General features: G+C 43.9%; 7 protein-coding genes across 7 annotated transcripts; 3 read left to right on the forward strand and 4 right to left on the reverse strand.

The window, feature by feature from the left end:
- The first annotated feature begins 51 nt into the window (after window positions 1-51).
- On the forward strand, window positions 52-4,646 carry BCIN_04g06560 (hypothetical protein). The gene is made up of 2 exons (XM_001557795.2): window positions 52-752; window positions 802-4,646. The coding sequence occupies exons 1-2, from the start codon at window positions 177-179 to the stop codon at window positions 3,790-3,792; spliced, it is 3,567 nt and encodes a 1,188-aa protein (XP_001557845.2). The 5' UTR covers window positions 52-176; the 3' UTR covers window positions 3,793-4,646.
- A 1,475-nt stretch (window positions 4,647-6,121) lies between these two features.
- On the forward strand, window positions 6,122-9,511 carry Bcmet6. The gene is made up of 4 exons (XM_001549271.2): window positions 6,122-6,597; window positions 6,654-6,709; window positions 6,767-6,930; window positions 6,994-9,511. Exons 1-4 carry the CDS (start codon window positions 6,587-6,589, stop codon window positions 9,064-9,066), a joined length of 2,304 nt encoding a protein of 767 aa, XP_001549321.1. The 5' UTR covers window positions 6,122-6,586; the 3' UTR covers window positions 9,067-9,511.
- A 3,208-nt stretch (window positions 9,512-12,719) lies between these two features.
- BCIN_04g06580 (hypothetical protein) lies at window positions 12,720-13,471 on the reverse strand. The gene is made up of 3 exons (XM_024692735.1): window positions 13,412-13,471; window positions 13,173-13,269; window positions 12,720-13,077 (listed from the first exon to the last, which is right to left on the reverse strand). Exons 2-3 carry the CDS (start codon window positions 13,221-13,223, stop codon window positions 12,931-12,933), a joined length of 198 nt encoding a protein of 65 aa, XP_024548516.1. The 5' UTR covers window positions 13,224-13,269; window positions 13,412-13,471; the 3' UTR covers window positions 12,720-12,930.
- A 1,019-nt stretch (window positions 13,472-14,490) lies between these two features.
- BCIN_04g06590 (hypothetical protein) lies at window positions 14,491-15,851 on the reverse strand. The gene is made up of 2 exons (XM_001549267.2): window positions 15,244-15,851; window positions 14,491-15,169 (listed from the first exon to the last, which is right to left on the reverse strand). The coding sequence occupies exons 1-2, from the start codon at window positions 15,665-15,667 to the stop codon at window positions 14,823-14,825; spliced, it is 771 nt and encodes a 256-aa protein (XP_001549317.1). The 5' UTR covers window positions 15,668-15,851; the 3' UTR covers window positions 14,491-14,822.
- A 1,752-nt stretch (window positions 15,852-17,603) lies between these two features.
- Bcmup3 lies at window positions 17,604-20,039 on the reverse strand. Its single transcript, XM_001549266.2, has 2 exons — window positions 18,456-20,039; window positions 17,604-18,379 (listed from the first exon to the last, which is right to left on the reverse strand). Exons 1-2 carry the CDS (start codon window positions 19,548-19,550, stop codon window positions 17,837-17,839), a joined length of 1,638 nt encoding a protein of 545 aa, XP_001549316.1. The 5' UTR covers window positions 19,551-20,039; the 3' UTR covers window positions 17,604-17,836.
- Window positions 20,040-20,396: 357 nt separating this feature from the next.
- BCIN_04g06610 (hypothetical protein) lies at window positions 20,397-22,005 on the forward strand. The gene is made up of 2 exons (XM_001549265.2): window positions 20,397-20,935; window positions 21,000-22,005. Exons 1-2 carry the CDS (start codon window positions 20,592-20,594, stop codon window positions 21,574-21,576), a joined length of 921 nt encoding a protein of 306 aa, XP_001549315.1. The 5' UTR covers window positions 20,397-20,591; the 3' UTR covers window positions 21,577-22,005.
- A 152-nt stretch (window positions 22,006-22,157) lies between these two features.
- On the reverse strand, window positions 22,158-23,580 carry BCIN_04g06620 (hypothetical protein). Its single transcript, XM_001549264.2, has 3 exons — window positions 23,115-23,580; window positions 22,825-23,060; window positions 22,158-22,774 (listed from the first exon to the last, which is right to left on the reverse strand). The coding sequence occupies exons 1-3, from the start codon at window positions 23,329-23,331 to the stop codon at window positions 22,430-22,432; spliced, it is 798 nt and encodes a 265-aa protein (XP_001549314.1). The 5' UTR covers window positions 23,332-23,580; the 3' UTR covers window positions 22,158-22,429.
- Window positions 23,581-23,711: the final 131 nt, after the last annotated feature.

Raw genomic sequence — 23,711 nt, forward strand, 5'->3', positions numbered from 1 at the left:
CGCATTGCAACCCCTCCAGATTATTATCTCGTTGGGTCATATCGCATCCTAGGACTAAAAGTCTGGACGTCGTCTTGGGGCATTCGATATCATTGCGATTTGCAAATCTACCCCAAGCCATTCAACTGGGGTATTGATAGGAGAACACCCATGATATCTTTGATAGGCGGATCATCATGGTGAACTCGCAGGAGTCTGAGCATTCCAAGCGAACGAGTGCACAGGTAGCACCTCTCACAATACATAAGGGTCGACCGCGCGGAAACAGCAACGCATCATCCTCAAAACACAAAAGAAATACTTCATCCAGAAGTAGTATACAGACAGCTTCAACAGGAAGTCAATCACAAATTACGCCCCCCGCCACCCCCAATGGTTCTCAAGAAAATCTGAATCAAATGGAGCCTCCTCCGCCGGTATTTCACAGCTTCCTAAGGGCATTTTACCCTTTCAACCCCGAATATGCCGTTTCGGATTCTACGGTCACGCTTCCACTAAACGAAGGGGATGTGGTTTTAGTGCATTCAATACACACCAATGGTTGGGCAGATGGGACACTACTTGTTTCTGGCGCGCGTGGTTGGTTGCCCACCAACTATTGCGAAGCTTACGATCCAGATTCCATGCGGAATTTACTAAAGGCATTGCTAAATTTTTGGGATCTCTTACGGAGTGGTTTAACTAGTGATAGTGAGATATTTGGCAACCAACAATTCATGCGAGGCATTATTGCCGGAGTCAGATATTTGCTGGTAAGATTCTTTTAACTTTTCTGAATCATGCTTGCTAATGTGGAAAAAGGAAAAATCGAATTGCCTCACTCGTGAATCACCGATTGTACAGAGCAACGATAACCTTCGAAAGAATAGAAAGGCCCTTTTGTCCGATCTATCGGCCCTGGTCAAAACCGCTAAACAATTGCAGGATTTTGCTACCTGTTCCTCAGTGGGGATAGAGGCGGAAACTGTGAACGATGTCATCGATGAGATGATTTTGAAAGCGTTCAAAATTGTTGTGAGAGGTATAAAGTTCTTGGACAATTTGGAGGAAGATGCGAAATTACGACAGGCCGTCCATAGAGTCATGACAACCGTTACTGAGGAAACATATGTACCACCTACTCCACCAGCGGACTCGACGTCATTTAGCGGGACACCGCATGCAGACCCTGCAGACGACACGGAATCTCACAGAAGCTCTATCCGAAGTTCGACGAGCGGCGCTTCCAGTTCCCTGCAATCGGAAGAGCAGAACAAACGACAGTCATACAAACGGATGTCGACTGCGTACCCAGCTGTAACATCGCGTCCATTATCCGTTTCTTCGATCCAGGCTAAAAGGGCTTCCGTATCTCACCGTGTTTCACTTATAGCCTCTATACCCGCTGAGCAACGTCAAAATCTTGTTTCTGAGAGATTAAACTCCAGTCATGATACATTTCTCTCATATTTGGGATCATTCATCGGAAGGCTTCATCTACAAAGCCAGTCTTCTCAAGATTTGCTGTCGTCGGTGAGGCAGTCAGTGACTGCTGGTCAAGGGTTATTAATCGTAGTTGAAGCAGTATGTGCTCACGACAGCCAAAGCGCCGACTCGTTGAACAATGCTCGGAACGCAATGTATGACAAAATCAGTAAATTGGCGTTAGCAGCTCGGGACATAATCAGCTCATCCGCTGTTGATGAAGACGATGTTGTAATGGCTCAACAAAATGGGGGGTTACTAATGGCGGCCACAGGATGCGTTAAAGCTGCTGGAGAAGTGGTAGCAAAGACCAAGTTTGTAATTGAGCGAATTGGCGACTTCGAATTCGAACCAGTCGAAGGTCTTGGAATCAATGTGGCCTCGATAGGTGTCACAGCCGAACAAACGGCACGAAGCCCGAACGTTAATGTTGCCGTAGCAGAACAGCCTTCATCGCGTCCACCTCCACCACCTCTAGTCATTCCAGATGTTTACGAGAAACCATTACCAGAGATACCCCTTGACTCTCCGCCAGCGGTAGAAGCCAACCGAATGTCGAATCGACTCTCAAAAAATTCCATTCTACCCCCACTGCCAAAAATGGGTGCTCCTTTGATGAGCCAAGAAGATTATAGTCCTTCCGATCGTAACTCGACAAGCGATGGAGAATTTCAATCATATAGATCGGGCAGTATCGCAGTTTCTAGCACAGGAGCTAGTAGCAGTTATACACGCGATTCGGAGATAAGCATGGTCTCGCAGACTTCTACCAGGGCGACCACTCCAGATCTAACATCCTACCACCCAAGAAGTCAGCCATCTCTGTCAAGTATCAGCATGACTGAAAGCCAATCAACATTTGCCGATGATCCATATGATCTCGAATCGAGAATGCTCGAGAAGACTTTCGCACACGAGTTACTACACAATAAAGAGGGTCAAATTACTGGAGGTTCACTAGCGGCATTGGTGGAACGACTTACCACACACGATTCAACTCCCGATTCAATGTTTGTTTCGACTTTTTATCTTACTTTCAGACTATTCGCGTCTCCCGTTGAGCTTGCCACAGCTCTGGTCGATCGCTTTGAATATGTTGTTGAAAGCCCTCACATCGCAGGGCCGGTAAGATTAAGAGTTTACAATGTTTTCAAGGGCTGGCTGGAGTCTCATTGGAGAAAGGTCTCTGATTATGCCGCACTCTCTATTATCGAAAGCTTTGCGAATGATAAACTTAAGGCTGCTCTTCCTGCAGCTGGCAAACGACTTTCAGAGCTGGCTCAGAGGGTTTCTTCTATGGATGGACCTTTGGTGCCAAGGCTCGTTTCCTCAATTGGAAAGACTAGCACATCTCTCGGTCAATATGTGCCAGCCGATGTACCGGTCCCTCCTGTCATTGTAACCAAAAGTCAAGCCGCAGTCTTAAGAAATTGGAAAATGGGTGGTAGCAATCCCTCTATTCTTGAGTTTGATCCACTCGAATTGGCCCGTCAGTTGACCATCAAGGAGATGAATATCTTTTCCTCCATTACGCCAGATGAACTTCTTGGAGCCGCATTTACTAAGGCCAGAAAGGGTGGTTCATGCGCGGTAAATGTTAGAGCTATGTCGACATTGTCAACAGACCTTTCTAATCTTGTCGCTGACACAATCTTGCAACACGACGACGTGAAGAAGAGAGCCATTATCATCAAGCACTGGATCAAAATTGCGCATGAATGCCTCAAGCTCAACAATTATGATTCATTGATGGCGATTATTTGCTCGCTTAATTCATCTACCATTGGTAGATTGAAGAAAACTTGGGACTTGGTCTCTCAAAAGCGAAAGGAAACGCTCAAGGGCTTACAAGCAATTGTAGACCCAGAGAAGAATCACGCCTGCCTTCGACGTAGACTCCATGACCACGTTCCTCCATGCCTTCCATTCGTTGGTACCTACCTCACAGATTTGACATTTGTTGATGCTGGCAACCCATCTACAAAGCAATTGGTTGATGGCACATCTGTCATTAACTTTGATAAACATACTCGCACGGCTAAGATCATTGGCGAGCTACAACGTTTCCAGATTCCTTATCGCCTGGCAGAATTTCCGGAACTTCAAGATTGGCTCCAAGCTCAAATTGTCCACGTCAAATCTGCCTCGGATAATGAGAACGTTCAGCAATATTACCGAAAGTCTTTACTTTTGGAGCCACGCGATGTCTCAGCTACAAAGCCCAGTCCTGTGGATTCAGCAGTTTCTTTCGGCTCTTTGCATGGAAAGGACAAGTTTGATCTTTTTTCATGGACTCATTCAAAGGATAAAACGCAAACACCTATTTAAACATTCTTTGACATTATTCTCGACCTTCATCATTCGCACTTACTCCGGATCCGGAACACATTATACACACATCATCATGATATTCAGTTGATTTGATACCCCCGCACTTTGAATAGCGTTTTAGCGAATGATCTTTTTACCCCTAGGAGTTATACACGGCGTTCTTGACAGGTAGCTCATGGAAGCTATGGCCGTCACTTTCGAATTGTTTCACATCACACTTTTTACATACTTGAATACCATCACATTTGGGTATCAAGACTCGGCCCAGGGAAGGATAAAAAAGCTCTTTTTATACTTATAATTGTATACTGGTCGAATGGGAATTGTACATCATATCTTTTTTCTAGCTCTTTTTCTTTTCTTTTCTTTTCTTTTTGATTCTATCTTGTATTGTTTTTACACAGCAAGCCCAAAGGAATGGGTGAGCAGTGAGGGTCATTAGGGTATGCCTGGCCTGGTATGGTTGGGAAAGACGGGGTGGATGGAGTTGTGGAATATGAAAAGCAAATCATGCATTTTGGTATGGGAACTCTAGGTGGTGCATTAAGATTATTGATAGGGGTTGTTTGTATGGCACCCAAAAGCAATTGGTATAGGGATGAGCTCGCGCTCGAGTTTGTCGTGGTTCTGATCAAGTCATACGTTGGAATTGGTATTTTGGCCGGTGGAATGAATGGGGAAGATTTTTTAGATGAGGATTCATGGATATGATTACATGAGGATGGTGGGAATGGGTTGGAGAGGGATGGATGGATGAACGGACATTAGTTAGATACCAATACCAGGCGGAAATATCCAAGGCAAGATAAGATATGGCCGGGAGAGAGAAATGTTAATGAAGATTATGACCAACATGTGGTGTTTCGTGTTTTGTATGCTTTTTGGTGATGAATTTGGGTGTTATGGTGACCATCAATCAACCAATCATTTAATCTATGTTCGTGTTCGTGTTCTGAAAAAACAAATGAACATGGAGTAATAGATAGGATAAACCTTGAATGGGAAAAGGTAGTAAGTAGCAGAAGAAACGGTAGAAAGAGAACACGGAGGGGGAAAAAAAGAGGAATGGATGAGTCCGAAGGATTGATGTTCCTGGTGTGCACGTAAGGTTGCAGTGCGTATTCGGAGGCCGATTTCCAGGGACCGACGGGGCTAGGGGGCCGAAGCGTTTTTCTTATGATTTTGGTGTTTTTGGAGAGTGGGGTTTGAGGTTTTTTTTTAGGTGGGGAGGGGAAGGTTGGGGGCGAATTGGAGGGAGGGGTGGTTGGTGGGTGGGTGTTGAGGGATGATGCAGGGAGGGATGGAGAGGGGGGGCGGAGGGGGGAATGAATTGGAGGGATGGAGGGATGGAGGGATGGAATTTGAGGTTTAGGTATGGTATGGTATGGGTTGTGCGTATGTGCGTAAATAGAATGAAGTGGGAGGCAGGTATCTGGAGGGGTCGTACTGGGTGGGATGGATGGGTTTGCTTGTGCTGTTTGGATATGGTTTGTACGAGCAGGTATTGATAAAGGATTGGCGTGGTTTGGTTCATGATCCAGACACCACATCATGTAGGTGAGTAGGTGCTTGGTATCCGGTGTTACTGCTGTACGTACATACATAGGTATACATACATACATACATACATACATACATACATACACATACACATACTCAGACATACATACATATATACACACACACACACTTGAGATATGCTACATGCATTCATCCATTGAGATTGAGGGATGGAAGAAACTGTGTATACCGGCGTCTACGTGTCTTTGCAGTTTGGTGTACCGTTATCGCTATCCATGGAGATCCTGACGAGAGGGAAAGAGAGGCTGAGAGGGGATGGATCTGAACGAAGGGTTGATATTGGAGAACAATACCGCTGGATGACATTGTTCTTTCTTGCTTTGCGTCTTAAGATGAAAGGGATCAAGTCGGTTAGGTTACCTAGTTCACGGTGGTGGTGGGATTGAGTGAGTGAATGAATGAACGAATGAATGAAAGAGTGAATGGAACGCAAGCAAGCCCATTTGCTAATTGATCGTCGACACGCTCCATGATCTTCAGTGGCAATCTAAAAAAGCATTGCCATTGCCAATAACGTCTTCAAATATCTACTACACATCTACGCCGTCGTCCAGTCACCAGCATCGTTGGGAGTTTGTTGCTGATTGCACCATTCCAGCTAGCAAGACTGATAACTCATCGACCCCACCAGCCCACCCGCACGGATCTCACAGGCGTCCGAGTGTCAGAAATCTCTGCAAATCACGTGCTGGCATTCTTATCTTGCACCTCAACTTTGGCGCCATTCGCAGCGCTAGTCCTAGCCGGGGCTGCTCTTGCTCGCAGACAAGGGTAGGTAGTAAAAAAAAAGACGAAGGAAAGAGAGGGTGCGTGGTGAATGGTGGGAGGCGCACGGTGGGTGTTGCGTTTGTGAAAGACAATAATAAGAAAAGCTTCCTTCTCTCCGCTTCTCCCATCCATCTCTCTTCCTCTCTCATACACTTATTATTACACACCGCTCCACATCCTCTCTTCTTTTCACTACAAATACCATCAAGAGCTCACGCCAAACGAGGGTTCATTTCAATTTGCTTCAATTTACTTTCCCCTCTTCTGTTCTCTCCATAGAATCGGATAGAAAAAGAGTTCGACCAATCAACCAATCAATCTCCGACTTCGCTGTCTAGTTTCATCTTCTAGCACGCCATCCGCTCAGTGGTCGGTTTAAATACTTCGACTTCGCCCACCCTTTGTCTCTCGAACTCCATCATCACATTTCAATACCGCAAATATGGTTCAATCGTAAGTGCTGCCCATCTGCCATTGTCCTCGACAGCTATTAATCGTGTCAATGATAGATCCGTTCTTGGTTTCCCACGCATGGGAGCTCTCAGAGATCTCAAGAAAGCTACTGGTAAGATTTGTTACCTCGCACTGCTACCCCACATGGAGTACTAACAGATGTCAACAGAGGCATACTGGGGTCAAAAGATCTCTCAAGCTGATCTCCTCGCTGAGGCAAAGAGACTTCGTCTTGCTCACTGGAAGATCCAAAAGGATGCCGGTGTCGATATCATCCCATCCAACGACTTTGCTCTCTACGATCAAGTTCTCACTCACATCCAAGACTTTGGTGTAAGCATTCCAATTGCATCTGCAGATTTATGTGTAACGTCGGTCTAACTCTTCTGTCTGCAGGCTACCCCAGAAAGATATACCAAGCATGGTCTCGACCCAATCGATCAATACTTTGCCATGGGACGTGGTCACCAACGTGATGGCGTCGATGTTCCATCCTTGGAGATGGTAAAGTGGTTCGACTCTAACTACCATTACGTCAAGCCAACTCTTCAAGACAACCAATCTTTCAAGCTCACTTCGGACCCAAAGGCTGTTCGTGAATTCAAGGAGGCCAAGGAGGCTGGTATCACCACCCGCCCAGTCTTGGTTGGTCCAGTTTCTTTCCTCCACCTCGGAAAGCCAGACCGTGGACAATCCGTTGACCCAATTGATCTTTTGGACAACCTTCTCCCAGTTTACATTGAGCTCCTTAAGCAACTTAAGGCTGCTGGTGCCGAGACTGTTCAAATTGATGAGCCAACCCTTGTCTTCGATCTTCCATCCAAGACCAAGGCTGCTTTCAAGCCAACCTACGAGAAGCTCGCCAGCTTAGGTGATGAGATCCCAAAGATTGTCTTCGCCACATACTTCGGTGATATCGTTCACAACATTGATGCTCTCCCAACTGACATCTATGCTGTTCACGTTGATTTGGTCCGCAACCCAGAGCAATTGGAGACTGTCATCTCCGCTTTGGGATCCAAGACCATCTTGTCCGCCGGTGTTGTTGATGGACGTAACATCTGGAAGACCAACCTCAAGCGTGCTATTGAGACTGTTGAGTCTGCCATCCAAAAGCTCGGAAAGGACCGTGTCATTGTTGCCACTTCCTCCTCCCTCCTCCACACCCCACACACTCTTGCAAGCGAGAAGAAGCTTGACCCAGAAATTGCTGATTGGTTCTCTTTCGCTTCCGAGAAGGTTGTTGAAGTTGCCATCATCGCTAAGGCTGTCACTGAAGGACCAGCTTCCGTCAGTGCTGAGCTCGAGGCCAACGCCAAGTCCATTCAAGCTCGTGCTTCCTCCAAGAGAACCAACGACCCCAAGGTCAAGGAACGTCAATCCAAGATTGTCGAGAAGGATTACAACAGAATCTCTGAATTCACCGAACGTATTGCTCAACAACAAAAGGCTTTGGGTCTTCCCCTCTTCCCAACCACCACCATCGGTTCTTTCCCACAAACCAAGGAGATCCGTATCCAACGTAACAAGTTCACCAAGGGTGAAATCACTGCTGAGGAATACGAGAAATTCATTGAGAAGGAGATTCAAGATGTTGTCAAGGTTCAAGAAGAACTTGACCTTGATGTCTACGTTCACGGTGAGCCAGAACGTAACGACATGGTTCAATACTTCGGTGAACGTCTCGATGGTTATGCCTTCACTACCCACGCATGGGTTCAATCATATGGTTCCCGTTGTGTTCGTCCTCCTATCATCGTTGGTGACATCTCCCGTCCAGCACCAATGACTGTTAAGGAGTCCAAATACGCTGTCTCCATCTCCAAGAAGCCAATGAAGGGTATGTTGACTGGTCCAATCACCTGTTTGAGATGGTCTTTCCCTCGTGATGATGTTCATCAATCCGTCCAAGCTGAGCAACTTGCTTTGGCTCTCCGTGATGAGGTTGTTGATCTCGAGGCTGCTGGTGTCTACGTCATTCAAGTCGATGAGCCAGCTCTCCGTGAGGGTCTTCCTCTCCGTCGTGGAAAGGAGCGTGAGGCTTACCTTGACTGGGCTGTTAAGTCTTTCAGACTTTCCGTCTCTGGTGTTCAAGATTCCACTCAAATCCACTCTCACTTCTGTTACTCTGAGTTCCAGGATTTCTTCCACGCCATTGCTGCTCTTGATGCTGATGTTCTCTCCATTGAGAACTCCAAGTCTGACGCTAAGCTCCTCAAGGTCTTTGTTGACGAGGCTTACCCACGTCACATTGGTCCAGGTGTTTATGACATTCACTCTCCTCGTGTTCCATCCGAGCAAGAGATCAAGGACAGAATTGAGGAGATGTTGCAATTCCTCAAGCCAGAGCAACTTTGGATCGATCCTGATTGTGGTCTTAAGACTCGTCAATGGGCTGAGACTAAGGCTGCTTTGACCAACATGGTCAACGCTGCCAAGTTTTACCGTCAAAAGTATGCCAAGGCATAAATTTCAATTCCCATCCATATTTTAATAGGGGATGTGATTTGAAGATGATGTTATGAGAATTTTTTTTTTTTTTTTTTTGATTATAATGTCTGCGGTTCTTTAACCAATGGGAACGACTTCAACATCGGCGTTTCTTGGTTGGGGCATTTAAGACAAAAGCGATTTGTTATTGTGAGCGTTGCTTGGGAGTTTTCAACAGCATAGGGCGGTAGTCCCTCGGTGGGTAACAGATGATCCATCAACCGGACATCTTGGTGGCGTGGCGCATGAATGACATGAAATATGATGGGAAATGAAAAAAAGGGGATGAGGATTTTGGGACTCTTGTGACGTTAAACCAACTTTATTATCTTGATGATAGTCAAGGAGGACGACAATGAGTGGTTATTTGGTGGAGGATGGTAGATGTGATAAAAGTAGTAAAATATACCCTCTTCAACCGGGAAAAAAATTGTTCTATTTGCAATGATGTGTGATGTAAAGTGATATGTTTTTTGTATTATGTTGCATGTTGGGGAGTGGTGAACTTGCACCAACTTTCCGGTGTATGAAATTGTGAGGATCTTTTGAATGTCTGGTATCAATAAAGCTGATGTATTAATGTATGCAGGAAAGTTAAAGGGCGAATAAATGACATTGCGTGTTGAGGTTTTAATGAATTGGAATCTTCCTGTCTTTATTATTAAGGATGTCCTTTGAGGTCTCATGTATTGGGTAGGGTGTAGGATGTAGGGTATAGGGAGTGGAGAGGGCTATTTTGTGGTAATTTTGTGTAGGATTGGATTAATAGCTGATTGTTAGAGCTTTGATTTGAGGTGAATGGAGAGGGTAGGTATATAAAGATCGAGGAGTTCTCAGATTCGAGATCTCTATGAGAAGGAGCCCTGATCTATCCTCACGAGACCAGGCCAGGAAGGGATTGGTGATTTTTTATTTTTTGGGGGGGGATTTGGAAATGTGGTGGTGGGTGGTGGAGAAAGAAATCGCAAGGCTAGATAGATAGGTAGATAGATAGATAGAGCGTGTGTTTTATTGGGGTTGTAATAATAATAATAATAAGGGTTCTTCCTTTTTTTTTTTTTTTTTTTTTATCTTGTTTTGCTGTTGTTGGCTTTGACTTTGGCTTTGGCTGCTGCTGTTTGTTTGTTTGTTTGTTTGTTTGTTTGTTTTTGGATCGGGAGATGTGGATGTGGATGTGGATGTGGATGTGGATGTGGATGTGGATGCGGAGAGTTGCTTGCGGGCTGTGGTCATCTATTCATATTGGATGAATGGGTTGTTGGATCGCGTCTCTTTACTTGAAGTGCGTGTTCTTGTTCTTGTTCTTGTTCTTGTTCTTGTTCTTGTTCTTGTTCTTGTTATGTATGGTAAGGTTACTCGTGTATCGGATGTTCTTCTTCTGCCTTGTTATCCATGTTTAGTAGTATATGGGATTGTGGTCTCTACGATATGTATATCAACACTCTCCTGGGTTGCTTTCTCGGTTCTTCTTTCTTTTTTAGATAGTAGGAGATTCGCTAGAGAGAGAGAGAGAGAGAGAGAGATCTCGAATTTACAAAAGTCAGTAGAATGATGGCGTGTATAAGAAGGGTACTTCGCGGTCTTGTTAGTCATTCAGAGAAATGGGATTCCAGGGAGACTGCGAGTAGAGTATGTATCATCACATGAACCTTTTTGCTTTCTCTTCCGGCACACATTCACATGTATGTTTACGTAGCACATGGGGTCTGTCTGTCCGAATTATAAACTGATGAAGGAATCTAGGGTGGGACGATGAGAGATGTCAGTATATACAGATCAAGACATGCTATGAATATTTGGTCACAACGGGTGTTTTACGTGGGTTCCAGGGTCCGGTATGTTTCTCCTGGTGGGACTTGTGAGCGAGAGTTTTGATTTTACAGATGCGATGTATAAAGGATGTTGATGGTGAGAGAGCCGAGATACGGGAGAGTGCAAGAGGTATGTGGAGAAAAGAATTGGAATTCTGGTTGGATGTTTGTTGTCGTCTTGGATTTTGTTGGATTTTAGCACCTTTTTTATTGTTGTCGGCTTATTAGTGCTCTGGAATTTGAATGCCATTGCTGCTGCTTTTCTATAATCAATCACCTACTGTTTTCGTTTGTCCGAATCGCTTACCTCCTTATTTCCCTTGTATCTTTGCGGAAATTGGTGCACCTCAGTATTTTGATCCTACCTAGCCCTGCATATCGGGGGTTCGTTCAAACCCCTATCGTGAAAGCGCGATTGACTATGTTTGTGTGTTTGAAAGTTAGAAGGAAGATGTGGTGTTGTTTATACATTAGCTTCGGAGTGATTGGGATATGAATGAGAAGTGAAAGAGTGCATGTTAAGCAGAGCGGGGTATGGCTTGGAGATGAGGGGTAGAAGAGGGGTCTGGTAGAAGAACTGACGAATACTAAGCCCCATTTCGTTTGCATATGTAGAAATTCATATCGAGTTGCGGATGGCCTAGTCTGAGTCACGGGGACGGAGAAATTGTCGTTGCGCAAAACGAGGTTATTTAAACCTTCGGGTGATTATTCTGTAGTTTTCTGAATATCGTGAATGATAATTAAGATGTGGGCAGCGTGGGATGGCTGTTCTTCCGCTTCCAGAACAGAGCTTTTGAAGTGATAAAGATGCCGATGTGTATTAAGAAGAAATAAGGGTAGGAGATGAAGAGAAGTAAAGATAGAACTAGGATTCTAGGGTGTCACATGTTGTCACTCTTTTTTTATTATGTCTTATTGTCCTTAATTTCAATTGTTCTATATTCACCAATTCACATCTAAACCTGTCTGATCTTTGCTGTTGTTTATTGTTATTTTTGAAACGTAGAGGCATACGATGCAAAAGTGGAAACGGGTCGATATAAGAGAGCGAAGCTTTGATCGGATTTCTAGCCAAAATAACTTCAACACTTCGTTTTCATTCTTGTGCCTGTGTATCCATATCTCTACGGAGTTCTGGTGTAGAGATTTCATTTGGTGCTCACGGGCAGAGAATCATGATTTGTATTGTCGTTAGTGAAGCTGCCGCGTTTGTCGATTCTGGTCTTATTTTTGATATACTATGAGATATTCAGGGGGGTTCCGAACATGTATTTCCGACTTGTTTAGTGCTTATGGAGATTGAAGTCCTTCAAAGTGAACTCTTGACGAAACAAAACTTTCTATAACTCTTAGGGAGAGTGGCAATGTATCGTGTGAGATTTTGAACGTTTTCAGCTCGGGTAAAGAGAAGGGAGCTTGGCTTAATAAGACAAAATAAGCGGGGACATGTTGAGGAGATAGGCTCAAGGTGTCGAGGTGGATATAAGTGAATACGATGTACCAGTGATTCGCGTCCTTTCTCTTCTTACACCCTCCTTTGGCCCCCTTCATTCGCGTTGATGAAAACACAGTCAGGAGCTCATACATTTTTTCAATCCAAATGCAAGCATCCAAGTATAATTTGACAGAATCCATAATCGAGAATCAAAGGTGGTGGGCATGGAGTTCCATGATTAAGAAATGATTTAGAATAGAAGTATGAGAATAGTGAAGGGATGGCCTCCCTTGATAGGCTTATATAGCCAGTTCCCAGAACGCAGCATTAAAAGTATTAGATCACTTCTCAAGGGGTAAAATGAAGGCCAAGAACTTTAGCAATGATCGCGTTTCATTACGATTGCAAAACGAATGGCTAGGATCTCTGATCCAAAGTCTCTCAGTCACCTATTCAAGCTAACCGTACCCCATTGCCTCCCCCAACGTTCATCCAATTCACCACGCTACCTATGAACTAAACAATCGGAACAAGGAGGCTTTTGATTGGTCTTGTGGATCAAAAAATGATACTGGATGTCAATCTTGTTTCAGCCTACTTCTTATCTGATCCAGCTTGACCGGCATTTCCGCCACCAGTACCTTGACCTGCTTTGTATCCGCCGGTATTTGCGTTACGATCTCCAGCTCCTTGAGCGCGCGCGGCAAATCCCGAAGAGGACATGTCTTTGCCACCCTGTGCCTGTTATAAACTGTGTTAGTTTGGGCTGCAGTCATATGCAACGGAGACTATTGAGTAGAATGGGAAGGCAGAGAGAAATAAAGGAAGAAACGCACTTGAGTGGATTGGATGCGTGAAGCATCATCTTTGGTCATTTTGGTGGGCATATTTTTGAGTTTTGAGGTTTGTGATGATTTGAAGGTTGAGGCTTGACTGTTTCGTTGTGTGGTTAGTAATTCCCTATGAATACACAAGCACTTTTCAATGGGGATAGTAACATGATCTGCAAGATGGAAATGTTCAAAATGAATTAAAAAAAAATAGGAAATGCGAGAATGAGAAACTGATTACTTACAGTTTTGGCTGGCTGTGGGTGGGGGGATGTATTTACTTATGCGATTTGTGATGAAATGGCTTGATAAGGAAAAACATTTGAAAAGTGGAAGAACGGCCATCATATATTCTCAAACTCAACACTTGAGGAGCAAGAGCTCCGCGATCCACGTGCAAGAAAAGGAGCAAAGCGTATGAGATGTGTGTTGCCGATGAGGCTCACTGACTGCATACATTTCAATTCGTGTATAGCCAGTGGATGTCATTGATTAAGCCCGCTGCTTCTCTTCAGAATTTTGTAGATTATTATAGCGTATGATTTCATCGGTGAATGTTGTAACCCGTTTCACATGATCAGCTTATTCATTGACGGGACACATTAGAAATGGCGGTGAGGATTGTTTGCTTTACTGTATACTTTACATTTTGAAATCTGGCAGAGCTATCGGTAAGTTGCAATACTTGTTGTTCATTTGATGTAGATCCTTGCGGCTACCTACTCTACGAGGCGTTGCTCGGAAGTTGAAATGATGAATTAACCGAATAATTGGCCAGTCAAACGAGTAAGCTCCGTTTGCAAACGCGAGACGTCCAGTGATCAATCATTTTAGCGAAGATCCTCCATTCTTCCCGTCACTATGCTTGAGTCTATCATCTGATCAAATTTCGACAAAAAAGCAATGGGCATAATGGTGGCATGATTTTTGATGAGTGCATATTCTGTGAGATGTTATTGATGACTATTAGTTATTACTACGACTGAGATCTGTAGGAGCGGGGTGTTCATGTGTCTTAAGATCGAGGTGACGACAGGAAATTTAATGAATGTGTCTCCACTAAGAACGGGTTACGCACATATTGCTAAAGGGAAATGTTTTGGACCAGGTGTCTTGGAGGTACATTCAAAAATGTGTGGATATTTGGATCCTGAAGCCTCTAAGTATCCGTTGTCATTTTGGGTCTACTCCCAAAACTCTATTCGCTCTCCGTATAGTTGGGAGGAATCCAGAGGAAGATGTGTGAAGGTCCAATGGTGCAATGCTGGAAAAGGGAAGGGTTTGCCTTTTGGAAAGACACATTATGATCAATTTCAATACATATTGTAGATACTTGGGCATATGAATGTAGATTATAACTTGTGAATAGAGAAGGCATTGGGTGGAATAAGAACAAATTGGTAATAGTAATGTGGAAATAAAAAACTTCATCCTGCAAGCCTTCATTCAACCTCAGAAACTTCAAACAGTAAGTAGTTCCACGGGATCAATCAGTATCTCTAGATTTGAATTCAATAATCTGCTAATTGCGTTTCTAAGTTTCTGTTCATGCTCTTGATTTCTCTCTTTGAATTTTTGTATGACTTGCGCTCGAAATTACGACGGGTTTTCAGATAAAACCATGCCACTCCATTAGTACAGTAAAAAGTAGAACCATTAAATCAATGCTACGATTAAACCCAAGACTCCCATGGCAGAGCCAGGCTTGACTTTCCCAACACCCGAATTTGCAGTTGGTGCAGTGGTGCTCTTTGATGAAGTTGGGGTAGCGGTGCCAGTAGCGATTCCGTTGACCCCGGCAGGCCTTGATGTTGAAGAACTTGGGGAAGACGTAGTTGTGGCAGTACGAGAGGTTGTTTGTGTGTCTATCGCGCTGTTGACAGAACTTGTAGTACTTGATGATGTTGGAGCTGCAGCCTCGACTGTTGTTTGAGATCCATCTGGCCATGTATACTCTCCAGTATAGACATTACCAACACCTCCTTCATCATCTGAAAAGTCTCCTGTAAGATTCAGTTAGTTTTATTCGTCAACACGAACCTTGCCGAACCTGGCATTTCCATATCAGAGAGCTTACCAGTGGCTTCATTCAAACAGAACAATGATCCATCTGTATATTCGTAGCATGTCTCACCGCTATCACACGAGAGAGTATCGCGCTTCCTAAGGATCAAATCCTCATAGTCATCGTAGTCCTCGTAGTCATCGTAGTCCTCGTAGTCATCGTAGTCGTCGCCGCCGCAAGCAGATCCTCCAACAGCATTGCATTCACCTTGGCTTTGGATTTCAAGGCATGCTTGTAAAGCCGTCGGATCGTCTGCATACTCGGAACAAGAGTTTGAAGAAGATGAGCCTGAAGAGCCTGAAGAGCCGTCTGTGGTCCCTCCTGTTGTACTACCACTTTCGACCCAAGAGATTGCGTTCGACGTTGTACATGTGGATGAAGCGACCAGATTGAAAGGCGCGACGACAAATAATAGGGTGATCATAGATAGAAACATGTTGGTAAGCTGAAATTATGATGATCTTGATTTGAGAAGACGGAACTTGTTCCAAAAAGAAAGAATAACTCAAAGATAGAAGGCGAGAATATGAGAAATGTATAAGAATATGCTCTTCGAATTGAAGTTGCATTCCGTAGAGCTGGTGATGAGAACACACTCTTATATATCCATAATGGAGACCGATAACAATAATTCCACTCTTTCTGAACCACAGGAGAGCTATAGAAATCAGAACCTGATTGGTTTACTTACGAGAAAGCTTTTGTCCATGATCGTGCACGATAATCCCGTGGAAGAGCCTGTCAATATTGGGGAAGATGGTTCATAGTGACAGCTTTTTTTTTCAGACTGAACTTTTCTCTGTCTATATCACGGTCTCCATATTGGAAATTCGCTTCTTGGCAATAGCTAGCTCGAGACTCTCGGAGTAGCCATTGGATTGAGATATCAAAAAGTTTCAGAATGTCCAGCTGTGCTTGTGCACTTGGCAATAGCGCAATGATTATTAGGCTTCCAAACCTACACATAGAGAAATATAAAAACTCGAGCCATAAATGTTCAGCAATAGCGCCTCTTTTTTTTATCGGCTGAATTGATTAGTTAGCGAGCTTCCACGAGCTACCGTCTGTGGTCTAGATCTGTCCCACACTAGTGAGGCTGAACAGTTTAAGCTCAATATTACTCCTTTTGGCCCGCTTCAAACTTGGCACTATACACTAAATCTTTGAGAAACGAGAGCCTCGCGAACAAGAGAATATTCCCAAGAACGTGACTCGAAGAACCTCCAATAAATATTAGGCTGGGATGAAATGCACATGTGGTTTCTTTCGGCCGCTACTTAATGTGGCGGATACAATTGGGGGGCTTTTTGTGAAAGAACAGAATTGTGGCTATCAATATTGTATAAATAAGCAATTGCGATTGTGATGATAGAAATGAGGTGAACGCGATTTCTACGCGAAATGTGAATTTTTGATGACTAAGCGACTTACATGAACACGACACTGATGTAGTTCCGTTGTTTTTGTTTAGAAAATTCGGCACTGTTATTCTTCATTGGCATTGTTCTAATCACAACAACAATCAGAATCGGTATTGGTATGCGATATGGCACAATTATAAAACCATAGCCCAACGGATTACATGATAGAAATCGACCAATCCGCCGCCGGACGGCGTCCGTTCCCCAAACATCGCCCACGTCGCGAGATCACCGAGACGAGCAAAATAATTGAAAGAATTTCCTCTCTGCAGATCTGCTGAATGAGATCATCCGCCGGAATGAGAGAACCTCGAATGAATAAAATAAGGAGATGTAAGAATGGGCTAGAAGGAATTGATTGAGAGTCTTCTATAATTTATCATGAGAACTATTGTGAAAGGAAAGGGGCAAGCTCGAATGTGATATTGGACAGAGCTGTTACAAATCTACACAAGAACTTTCTATCTATAAGCTAGTGCCAAAGTCCCCTATTGCGAAGTTGTCGAATCTTGAGAATGGGGAAGCAGCCTAGATTCCTCTCCTCAAATGGCCGAACTTTGCTACGAATGATTTTATCTTCCATCTTCCCTCGACCCTTCAAGCTCCATTACACCACAACATTACAATTGCCTGGCCAAACAAGGGAAACCTGATTTCCTTCGCGACACTGGAAGTTCTACTACTGAAGCCTGTCCCACTTTCCTTGGAACACACCAAGCAAAGCTTTAAGCAAAAACATCTCATGTCTTGTTCTGTGCTCATTTTATCCCAGGGATAGGTCACTTCATTGTAAGTTATTCAGGTAGTTGAACTTTAGCCAAAATTGAACTCTCATTTCTTGTCACGTTCTGGTTCTACCAATCTTCAAATGGCTTGACGTGCCGTTCCTGTTATCCGCCATTTTGTCATGCTTTTATGTAGCCTAATCCGGCCCCAAGGACTCTTGTCTCATAGCTACCCACGAGGCCCAGGATCTTTAACTTTAGAGGCACTTTTAGCTGCCCGGCTGTCCAATGAGAGCTCCGATTTTCTCATCATAAATTCACACCGCAATGAAATATCGCGAGCTTTATTCCAGCAAAAAATAAACCAGGTTGGCTAGGGTGGTGCCATATCTACATCAAACATCAAAATTCCCATCCAAAACAAATAAGTGAACCATCGCAATGCTATTACATCAGTTTTCACTCTTCGCCCTTTACCCTAACCAACCTTGTAACACTCGTTCCGTCTTCCAAAATCTCCACTTCTTCTTCAACTTTATACCCACTCCACCGTGGCAATCCCCAAAACACTACCGCCCACCAACCAACCCCAAAAAGAATGATCCCCACCCCAACAACAGCGTAAGTCGCATACCAAAACCCCACATCCGCGTTTCCCTTCGTCGGTTTAAAAAAGGGGCCTGCGATCAACGCCAAACAAATGGCTATCCTAATCCAAACAGCCGGCAGCCATGCTTTGAAAGGCCTTTTCAGGTCTGGTCGACTGTAGCGAAGACGGATTAGTCCTAAAGAGAGAGCTAATGCTGCGAATTGACCCGGATAACCTTCAACGTCTAGGATGAAGTTGTAGACGTCGCCTCGAGGAGGTATAGCAATCACAAGGAAGGAGGGGATATAGTGGACTATTAAACCGCCAAAGGGTGCGCCGAATGGAGCCGAGGAGGAGAGGTGTTTAGAATAGGGGAGAAAACCTTGACGAGCTATTTCTTGGTTTACGCGGGCCTAGTGATGCAGGGGTTAATTCAAGTTCTGGAAAATGGTGGATGATAGATGGAGAGACGAAAGATCAGGAGCTCACGAGTGTAAAAGTTACGACCATAACATTTCCCGCCGCACTAACCGCCACAGCCAATGGCAATAAAATCCTTCCTCCCACGTCGCCAAAAATCCTCTCGAAAAACAATGCAGCAATAAGTTGTCCACTTTCTTTCACTTCCTCCAGCGGAACCACAGATAGATACGCAAAATTAGCTAATAGATACAACGAACAGGCTGTAAACAAGGCAGCTGGCGCAACAGTTCTCAATGTTCTAACCGGATCCTTAACCTCGTTAAGGACATTGTTCAAATTAGACAGTCCTGCATAGGAATACGAAACTTTGAAAACAGCAGTTGTCAAAGTTCCCCAATGCCAATTTGAACCCGTCCAAAGTCGATCCCAGGAAAATCCTTCTCTGGACAATGTTGGGATCGGAGCTCCTGTTCCCGGAAGCTTTACCCCAAATATCACGACAAATATTCCGGTTAGGGCCATGAAGAGGATTAGACCTACTTTAATCCATCCTAAGAAATTTTGAATCCATATTCCAGTTTTGAGAAAACAACCATGAATGATTGTTATCCAAGTCAAGAGTCCCAACGCGATGGCTTTTTGCCCTAATTCCGTACCCTCAATTCCAAGAGCAAAGAGCACATATTCGCCAAAAACGATACAATTGCTTGCTGTAAAACCTAGCAGTACTGCTTGTACAGCTACAAGCGTACTGGCAAGAAATCGAGGTTTTGGATAGGTGAACTCAAGGTATACTTTTTCGCCTCCAGATCTAGGAAGCATGCAACCATATTCTAGAGAAATTTGAAGACCGAGCCAAGCAAGTATCGAACCAGCAACCCATAAAAGCAAGGCAAGACCGATGCTACCCGTTGTTTTTAGAATCGGTCCGGGGGTTGCAAAAATCCCGGAACCAATTACTCGGGATATGACGAGTATGTAGGCGCTTGACCACGACAGGTTACGACCTAAAGTGCTGGTTTCGGGGATGGTGTCGTCTTCTATTTGACGAGAGGGCTTGGATTGCGGAGAGGAGAGGGAGTTGTTGGAGGTTGAGCGGGATGAGAGAAGAGGCTCGGACTCGAGGGCTGATGAATCGGCGGAACCTGTTGATGTTGACATTTTGGGGGATATTGAAGAACGCAGCTACGATCGCATGATTTTCAGACGTTAACATTAAAAAATATACGGCTTTAGCATCACAGAGTCTGGTAACACTGCAGACCATTACATTGGATTGAAATTAAAGCCACGAGTCAAGTCGTTATTGCGTTGGAATGTGACGACCCGGAGCATAAAATTGCAATATCCGACGACAGAAGAATGGACTCTGTTATTAAAGAGCAAAGGAAACACTCCGGTAAGGGGGCACAGGTTTGGAGATAATTATCTTCTATAAAATCTGCATCTTTAGCAGTCGACTATTTTTAGATTGATAGCAGCTCAGCTCAACCACTATCATGTTTCGTCCTTTCCCAATCTCACCATCATCTCGTCATCGAAACCCAGCCATATCAATGATGCCATATGAACGATATAAGACATATGTTGAATCATAGCCATACAAGATAGCTTGCATGTAGATCCGCACCTATATATCATCTCATGCAACAATTGCGTGCTCCCTTATACACCCTTGTGATTCGTCGGAAAACGGCGGACCTTGTGATCCCTTGACATACGCTGCCTAATCTCTTATCTGATTTTTTCATGAGCTTTGAAATCAAATATTAGATGTTGGATGTTTTTCTCTAAAGATTGATGTGAGATTGGACAGGATGTAGAGAATGGGGAAGAAAATTGACCCGACTCCTTTTCCGAGACTAACGGCGGATTGTGAGTAGACTTCTTTCTCATCTCACGAATTCTATTTAAAACATGACATTGCGTCATTTTCGTCAAACATGCACAAGACTGCGGGGTTGAAAAAAAAGCGACAAACAAACATCTGAATAATAGACGTGCTTTGAAATCATACTGGATTAATAATTATATTAGTACTTTTGGTGCTTCATCGTCGGTTCATCTCGATGTGGAAAGAGTACTTATAGTTGCAAGTTCCGAAGTTCGTAGGAAAATATTTACGATTTCAAAAGACTCTGATCATACCATTAAAACAGACTTGACTGAAAATATTAAGCCCTAGTCAAATTCATTAGCACAATGACCACCACACTCACCGAACAAGCTCCCTCCGAGCACATCACCAAGCTCGAAACCAACCCCACTACACCTCACGATATTAAAGGAGTTCTGAATTATTACCTTGATCCAGAAGATGGAAGTCCCCCAGAGCCCAATTACGTGAACAAGCCTAACACTTATGATCGTCCCGTGCATTCAGTGGAGGTAACTGTTCACGATATCCGCGGCTCGGAAGACCAGTATACATTGGACACCACCGGTTTCCAGGTCGTGAAACATGTTAGTCGAGAGAAAGATTTCGTGGATGAGGAGAAGATCAAAAGTGATTACTACAAAGAAACAGAAGAATTGTTAAAAAGAGAGTCAGTATTAGCATAGCTCCGCGTGCTCGCTTCCAAATTGGACAGACTACTAACAAGGAAATAGAACCGGAGCATCCAAAATTTTCATCTTCGACCACACCATCCGACGCGAAGCTCTTGATACGAGAGCCCCAGCAGCTTCATCCACTGATACAATCAATAAGAATCCCGCTCCAGTTGTTTTCCGCGGTCCTGTTCAACGCGTTCACATCGATCAATCCTATGCCGCCAGTCCCCGCCGCGTAACCCACCATCTTCCTGAAGAAGCTGAGAGACTCCTCAAAGGACGTTTCCAAATCATCAATGTTTGGCGACCCATCAAGACAATCCTTAAAGATCCCCTTGGTGTTGCGGCTGCCAACTCAGTTGATGAAAAAGATCTTGTTCCAATCAAACTTATTTATCCCGACCGCGAAGGAGAAACTTACTCAGTGCGTCATGCTCCGGGCCATAAATGGAACTATTTGTATAAGCAGACACCTGAGGAGGTGCTTTTGATCAAGTGTTTTGATAGTAAGACTGATGGAAGAGCGAGACGTGTTCCGCATAGTGCGTTTGTGAATCCCGAACATGAGGGAGAGAAGAAAAGAGAGAGTATTGAGGTTAGGGCATTGGTTTTCCACCCCGATGATACAGAATAGAGAGAAATCTGATGGACGTAGCAAGGAATTTTGGGAATGTAAGAAATATGGGAGGAAAGCATAAATCTAAATTGAACCAGTCTTATCCTATGAGAAATATTTTGAAATGCCGGATCGGCATATTTAAGCCAGTTTCATCTATTTTCAGAAACCATCTTAGTTAACAGGGTCAAATTCTGTAATCGTATCGTGCAACGAAATTCAAGAAGCTGAACAATTGACGCTGGGGCTGAGAAGCAAGTTGCAGTGGTTATCTCATTCAGGACGATTCTGACCTTGTCGAAGACCGTTCGGTCACCTGAGTTTAACCTCATCGAGTTTAGCAATGAACATTAATTGATCTCATGAAATAACCACGGAAACGAATCTTGAACTACAGAGATCGAAACAAAGATATAGTAATAATGTTATTTTCTTGACACCTCTACAACATCAACAAATGCAGCTACATTCAACTGTCAGAGATAGTGATTTGAATGGCAAGTACTATATTTAAATATTACGTAATAGCTTCGATTTATCAAAATACAGAATCTCGGCATTTAGTGATTCCGAAAAAATCTCTCAAAAATGATAATCAATGCAGAGAATCTGTCACATCCAGTGATTCTGCACAAGATCAGTGTGGAATATGTTATTGATAGGGTTATGGGAGTAACAGACTTGGAATCGACAGTGCCAAGTGGCATGAGAAACGATTGAAATAGATTCTTTTGTCTGGAACTCTGGCAGCAGGTCAAACTAGCTACATTTTCAGTATGGGTTAAATTACCGCAGAGATTTTTACGACCAGAGCGCATCTCCTAACCAGAGATGCCTTTCTGTGATAACTGCGCGGGTGTGCCATTTGCGCTCAGAGTATTGGAGAAGAATAATTCATCCCCTCCGGACAAAACTTGTAACGCTCAATAGTGGGGAAATTTGGAGTGCTTTCATTAATAGCCCGGAAGCAGCCTGAATGTGCTACAGCCCAGCCTCTCAGCTTCCCCCAATCGTTACACATTCTGGTCTGACCAATCCCCGATGTCGGATGCTCCTTTCCTTTCTCAGAGTTTAGTCGACCGGTATATCTTGGTGTGTCATCGGCATTACACATAACTTCTTCACGGAGTACATTGAGGCAATGAGATACATGCTCGAGCGGATATGTTAGGGGCACATTATCGTATGCCTCGAGAACTAAGTTTCGAACAAGGTGCTACCAAGATGTGTCAGCGACATAAGATTTGAAGTAATGATTATGCCTACAAGACAGTGAAGGTTGTGGAAGCCGTTCAGAATATAGATACCCTTCGAGTGATCCCAGGGCCAGCGCTGTGCCGGAAGTAGTCCTTTCGACTTGGCGTACTCGTTTGTCAAAGCAACGAGTCCGACTTCCGAATCAAGATCCGGAGAGCTCCAAGCTGCATCTGCGATTGTTCTATTCTCATTGGTAAACAATTTGTCTATGATAAAAGGAGTTGATACGTTTCGCACAAGACCAGCTGCCAGCTATGTTAGCATATTTTACCAGTATTTAATAGCTCTCAGCAACATACTGTATTTGGTCGGTGTTAATACGGGTATCGACATCAATTGTAAGGTCTGGTGAACCCATAGCGCATTGAACAACAGCGAGAAGAATAGGAAAATGCCGAGAGCAAAAGAAACTCCTTTGAAGAAACGAAGCTGTCGTTGTAGATTGAGATGCATCAAAGTCTCGGTATTATGATCTATATCGTCTTGTTGCACAAGTTTATACTCATGCAGAGCCATTGTGGAAGGACGTGAGTAGGCTTCATCGCCCCATGAGTCAAGTGAAACTTATAGAGGGCCTCGAGAGGACCTCCTTCTCTATGGCACACCTAATTCAAATACTTTTTTCCAAACATGTTGAAGGATGTGTTGAGTAGATAATGCATGGTTCTATTGATCCCTCACTTTTTCAAGGTTAAAGCGGCCAGCTCAATTTTTGTACCGCATTTCAAACCCCTACAGACAAGGCCCAACGCAAATATGTAAGCCGGAGAATAATTAAAGCGACCGCCAAAATGAAACCTATGCGTAAATACAAGTCCGCAACGGTATCTATATGTTGTCTTGCAGATCTTGCCCAGTTTGATGCAACTTGCCCATATGTATGTTGGTGGCGATGT

The sequence above is a fragment of the Botrytis cinerea genome, chromosome 4 (assembly GCF_000143535.2).
Source record: "Botrytis cinerea B05.10 chromosome 4, complete sequence".
Classification (NCBI taxonomy): Eukaryota; Fungi; Ascomycota; class Leotiomycetes; order Helotiales; family Sclerotiniaceae; genus Botrytis; species Botrytis cinerea.

What these genes read in the sequence shown, in the direction of transcription:
- BCIN_04g06560 (XM_001557795.2), top strand. Translation starts at nt 177, where the DNA reads ATGGTGAACTCGCAGGAGTCTGAGCATTCCAAGCGAACGAGTGCACAG. An exon ending in CCGGAGTCAGATATTTGCTG is followed by an intron (nt 753 to 801) that starts GTAAGATTCTTT and finishes ATGTGGAAAAAG; the next exon opens with GAAAAATCGAATTGCCTCAC.
- Bcmet6 (XM_001549271.2), top strand. An exon ending in AGATCTCAAGAAAGCTACTG is followed by an intron (nt 6,710 to 6,766) that starts GTAAGATTTGTT and finishes AGATGTCAACAG; the next exon opens with AGGCATACTGGGGTCAAAAG. An exon ending in CTCACATCCAAGACTTTGGT is followed by an intron (nt 6,931 to 6,993) that starts GTAAGCATTCCA and finishes TTCTGTCTGCAG; the next exon opens with GCTACCCCAGAAAGATATAC.
- BCIN_04g06580 (XM_024692735.1), bottom strand. Translation starts at nt 13,223, where the DNA reads ATGCCCACCAAAATGACCAAAGATGATGCTTCACGCATCCAATCCACT. An exon ending in CACGCATCCAATCCACTCAA is followed by an intron (nt 13,078 to 13,172) that starts GTGCGTTTCTTC and finishes AGTTTATAACAG; the next exon opens with GCACAGGGTGGCAAAGACAT.
- BCIN_04g06590 (XM_001549267.2), bottom strand. Translation starts at nt 15,667, where the DNA reads ATGTTTCTATCTATGATCACCCTATTATTTGTCGTCGCGCCTTTCAAT. An exon ending in CTGTTTGAATGAAGCCACTG is followed by an intron (nt 15,170 to 15,243) that starts GTAAGCTCTCTG and finishes TGAATCTTACAG; the next exon opens with GAGACTTTTCAGATGATGAA.
- Bcmup3 (XM_001549266.2), bottom strand. Translation starts at nt 19,550, where the DNA reads ATGTCAACATCAACAGGTTCCGCCGATTCATCAGCCCTCGAGTCCGAG. An exon ending in TGGTCGTAACTTTTACACTC is followed by an intron (nt 18,380 to 18,455) that starts GTGAGCTCCTGA and finishes CTGCATCACTAG; the next exon opens with GCCCGCGTAAACCAAGAAAT.
- BCIN_04g06610 (XM_001549265.2), top strand. Translation starts at nt 20,592, where the DNA reads ATGACCACCACACTCACCGAACAAGCTCCCTCCGAGCACATCACCAAG. An exon ending in GAAGAATTGTTAAAAAGAGA is followed by an intron (nt 20,936 to 20,999) that starts GTCAGTATTAGC and finishes ACAAGGAAATAG; the next exon opens with AACCGGAGCATCCAAAATTT.
- BCIN_04g06620 (XM_001549264.2), bottom strand. Translation starts at nt 23,331, where the DNA reads ATGGCTCTGCATGAGTATAAACTTGTGCAACAAGACGATATAGATCAT. An exon ending in ATTAACACCGACCAAATACA is followed by an intron (nt 23,061 to 23,114) that starts GTATGTTGCTGA and finishes CATAGCTGGCAG; the next exon opens with CTGGTCTTGTGCGAAACGTA. An exon ending in TCCACAACCTTCACTGTCTT is followed by an intron (nt 22,775 to 22,824) that starts GTAGGCATAATC and finishes ACATCTTGGTAG; the next exon opens with CACCTTGTTCGAAACTTAGT.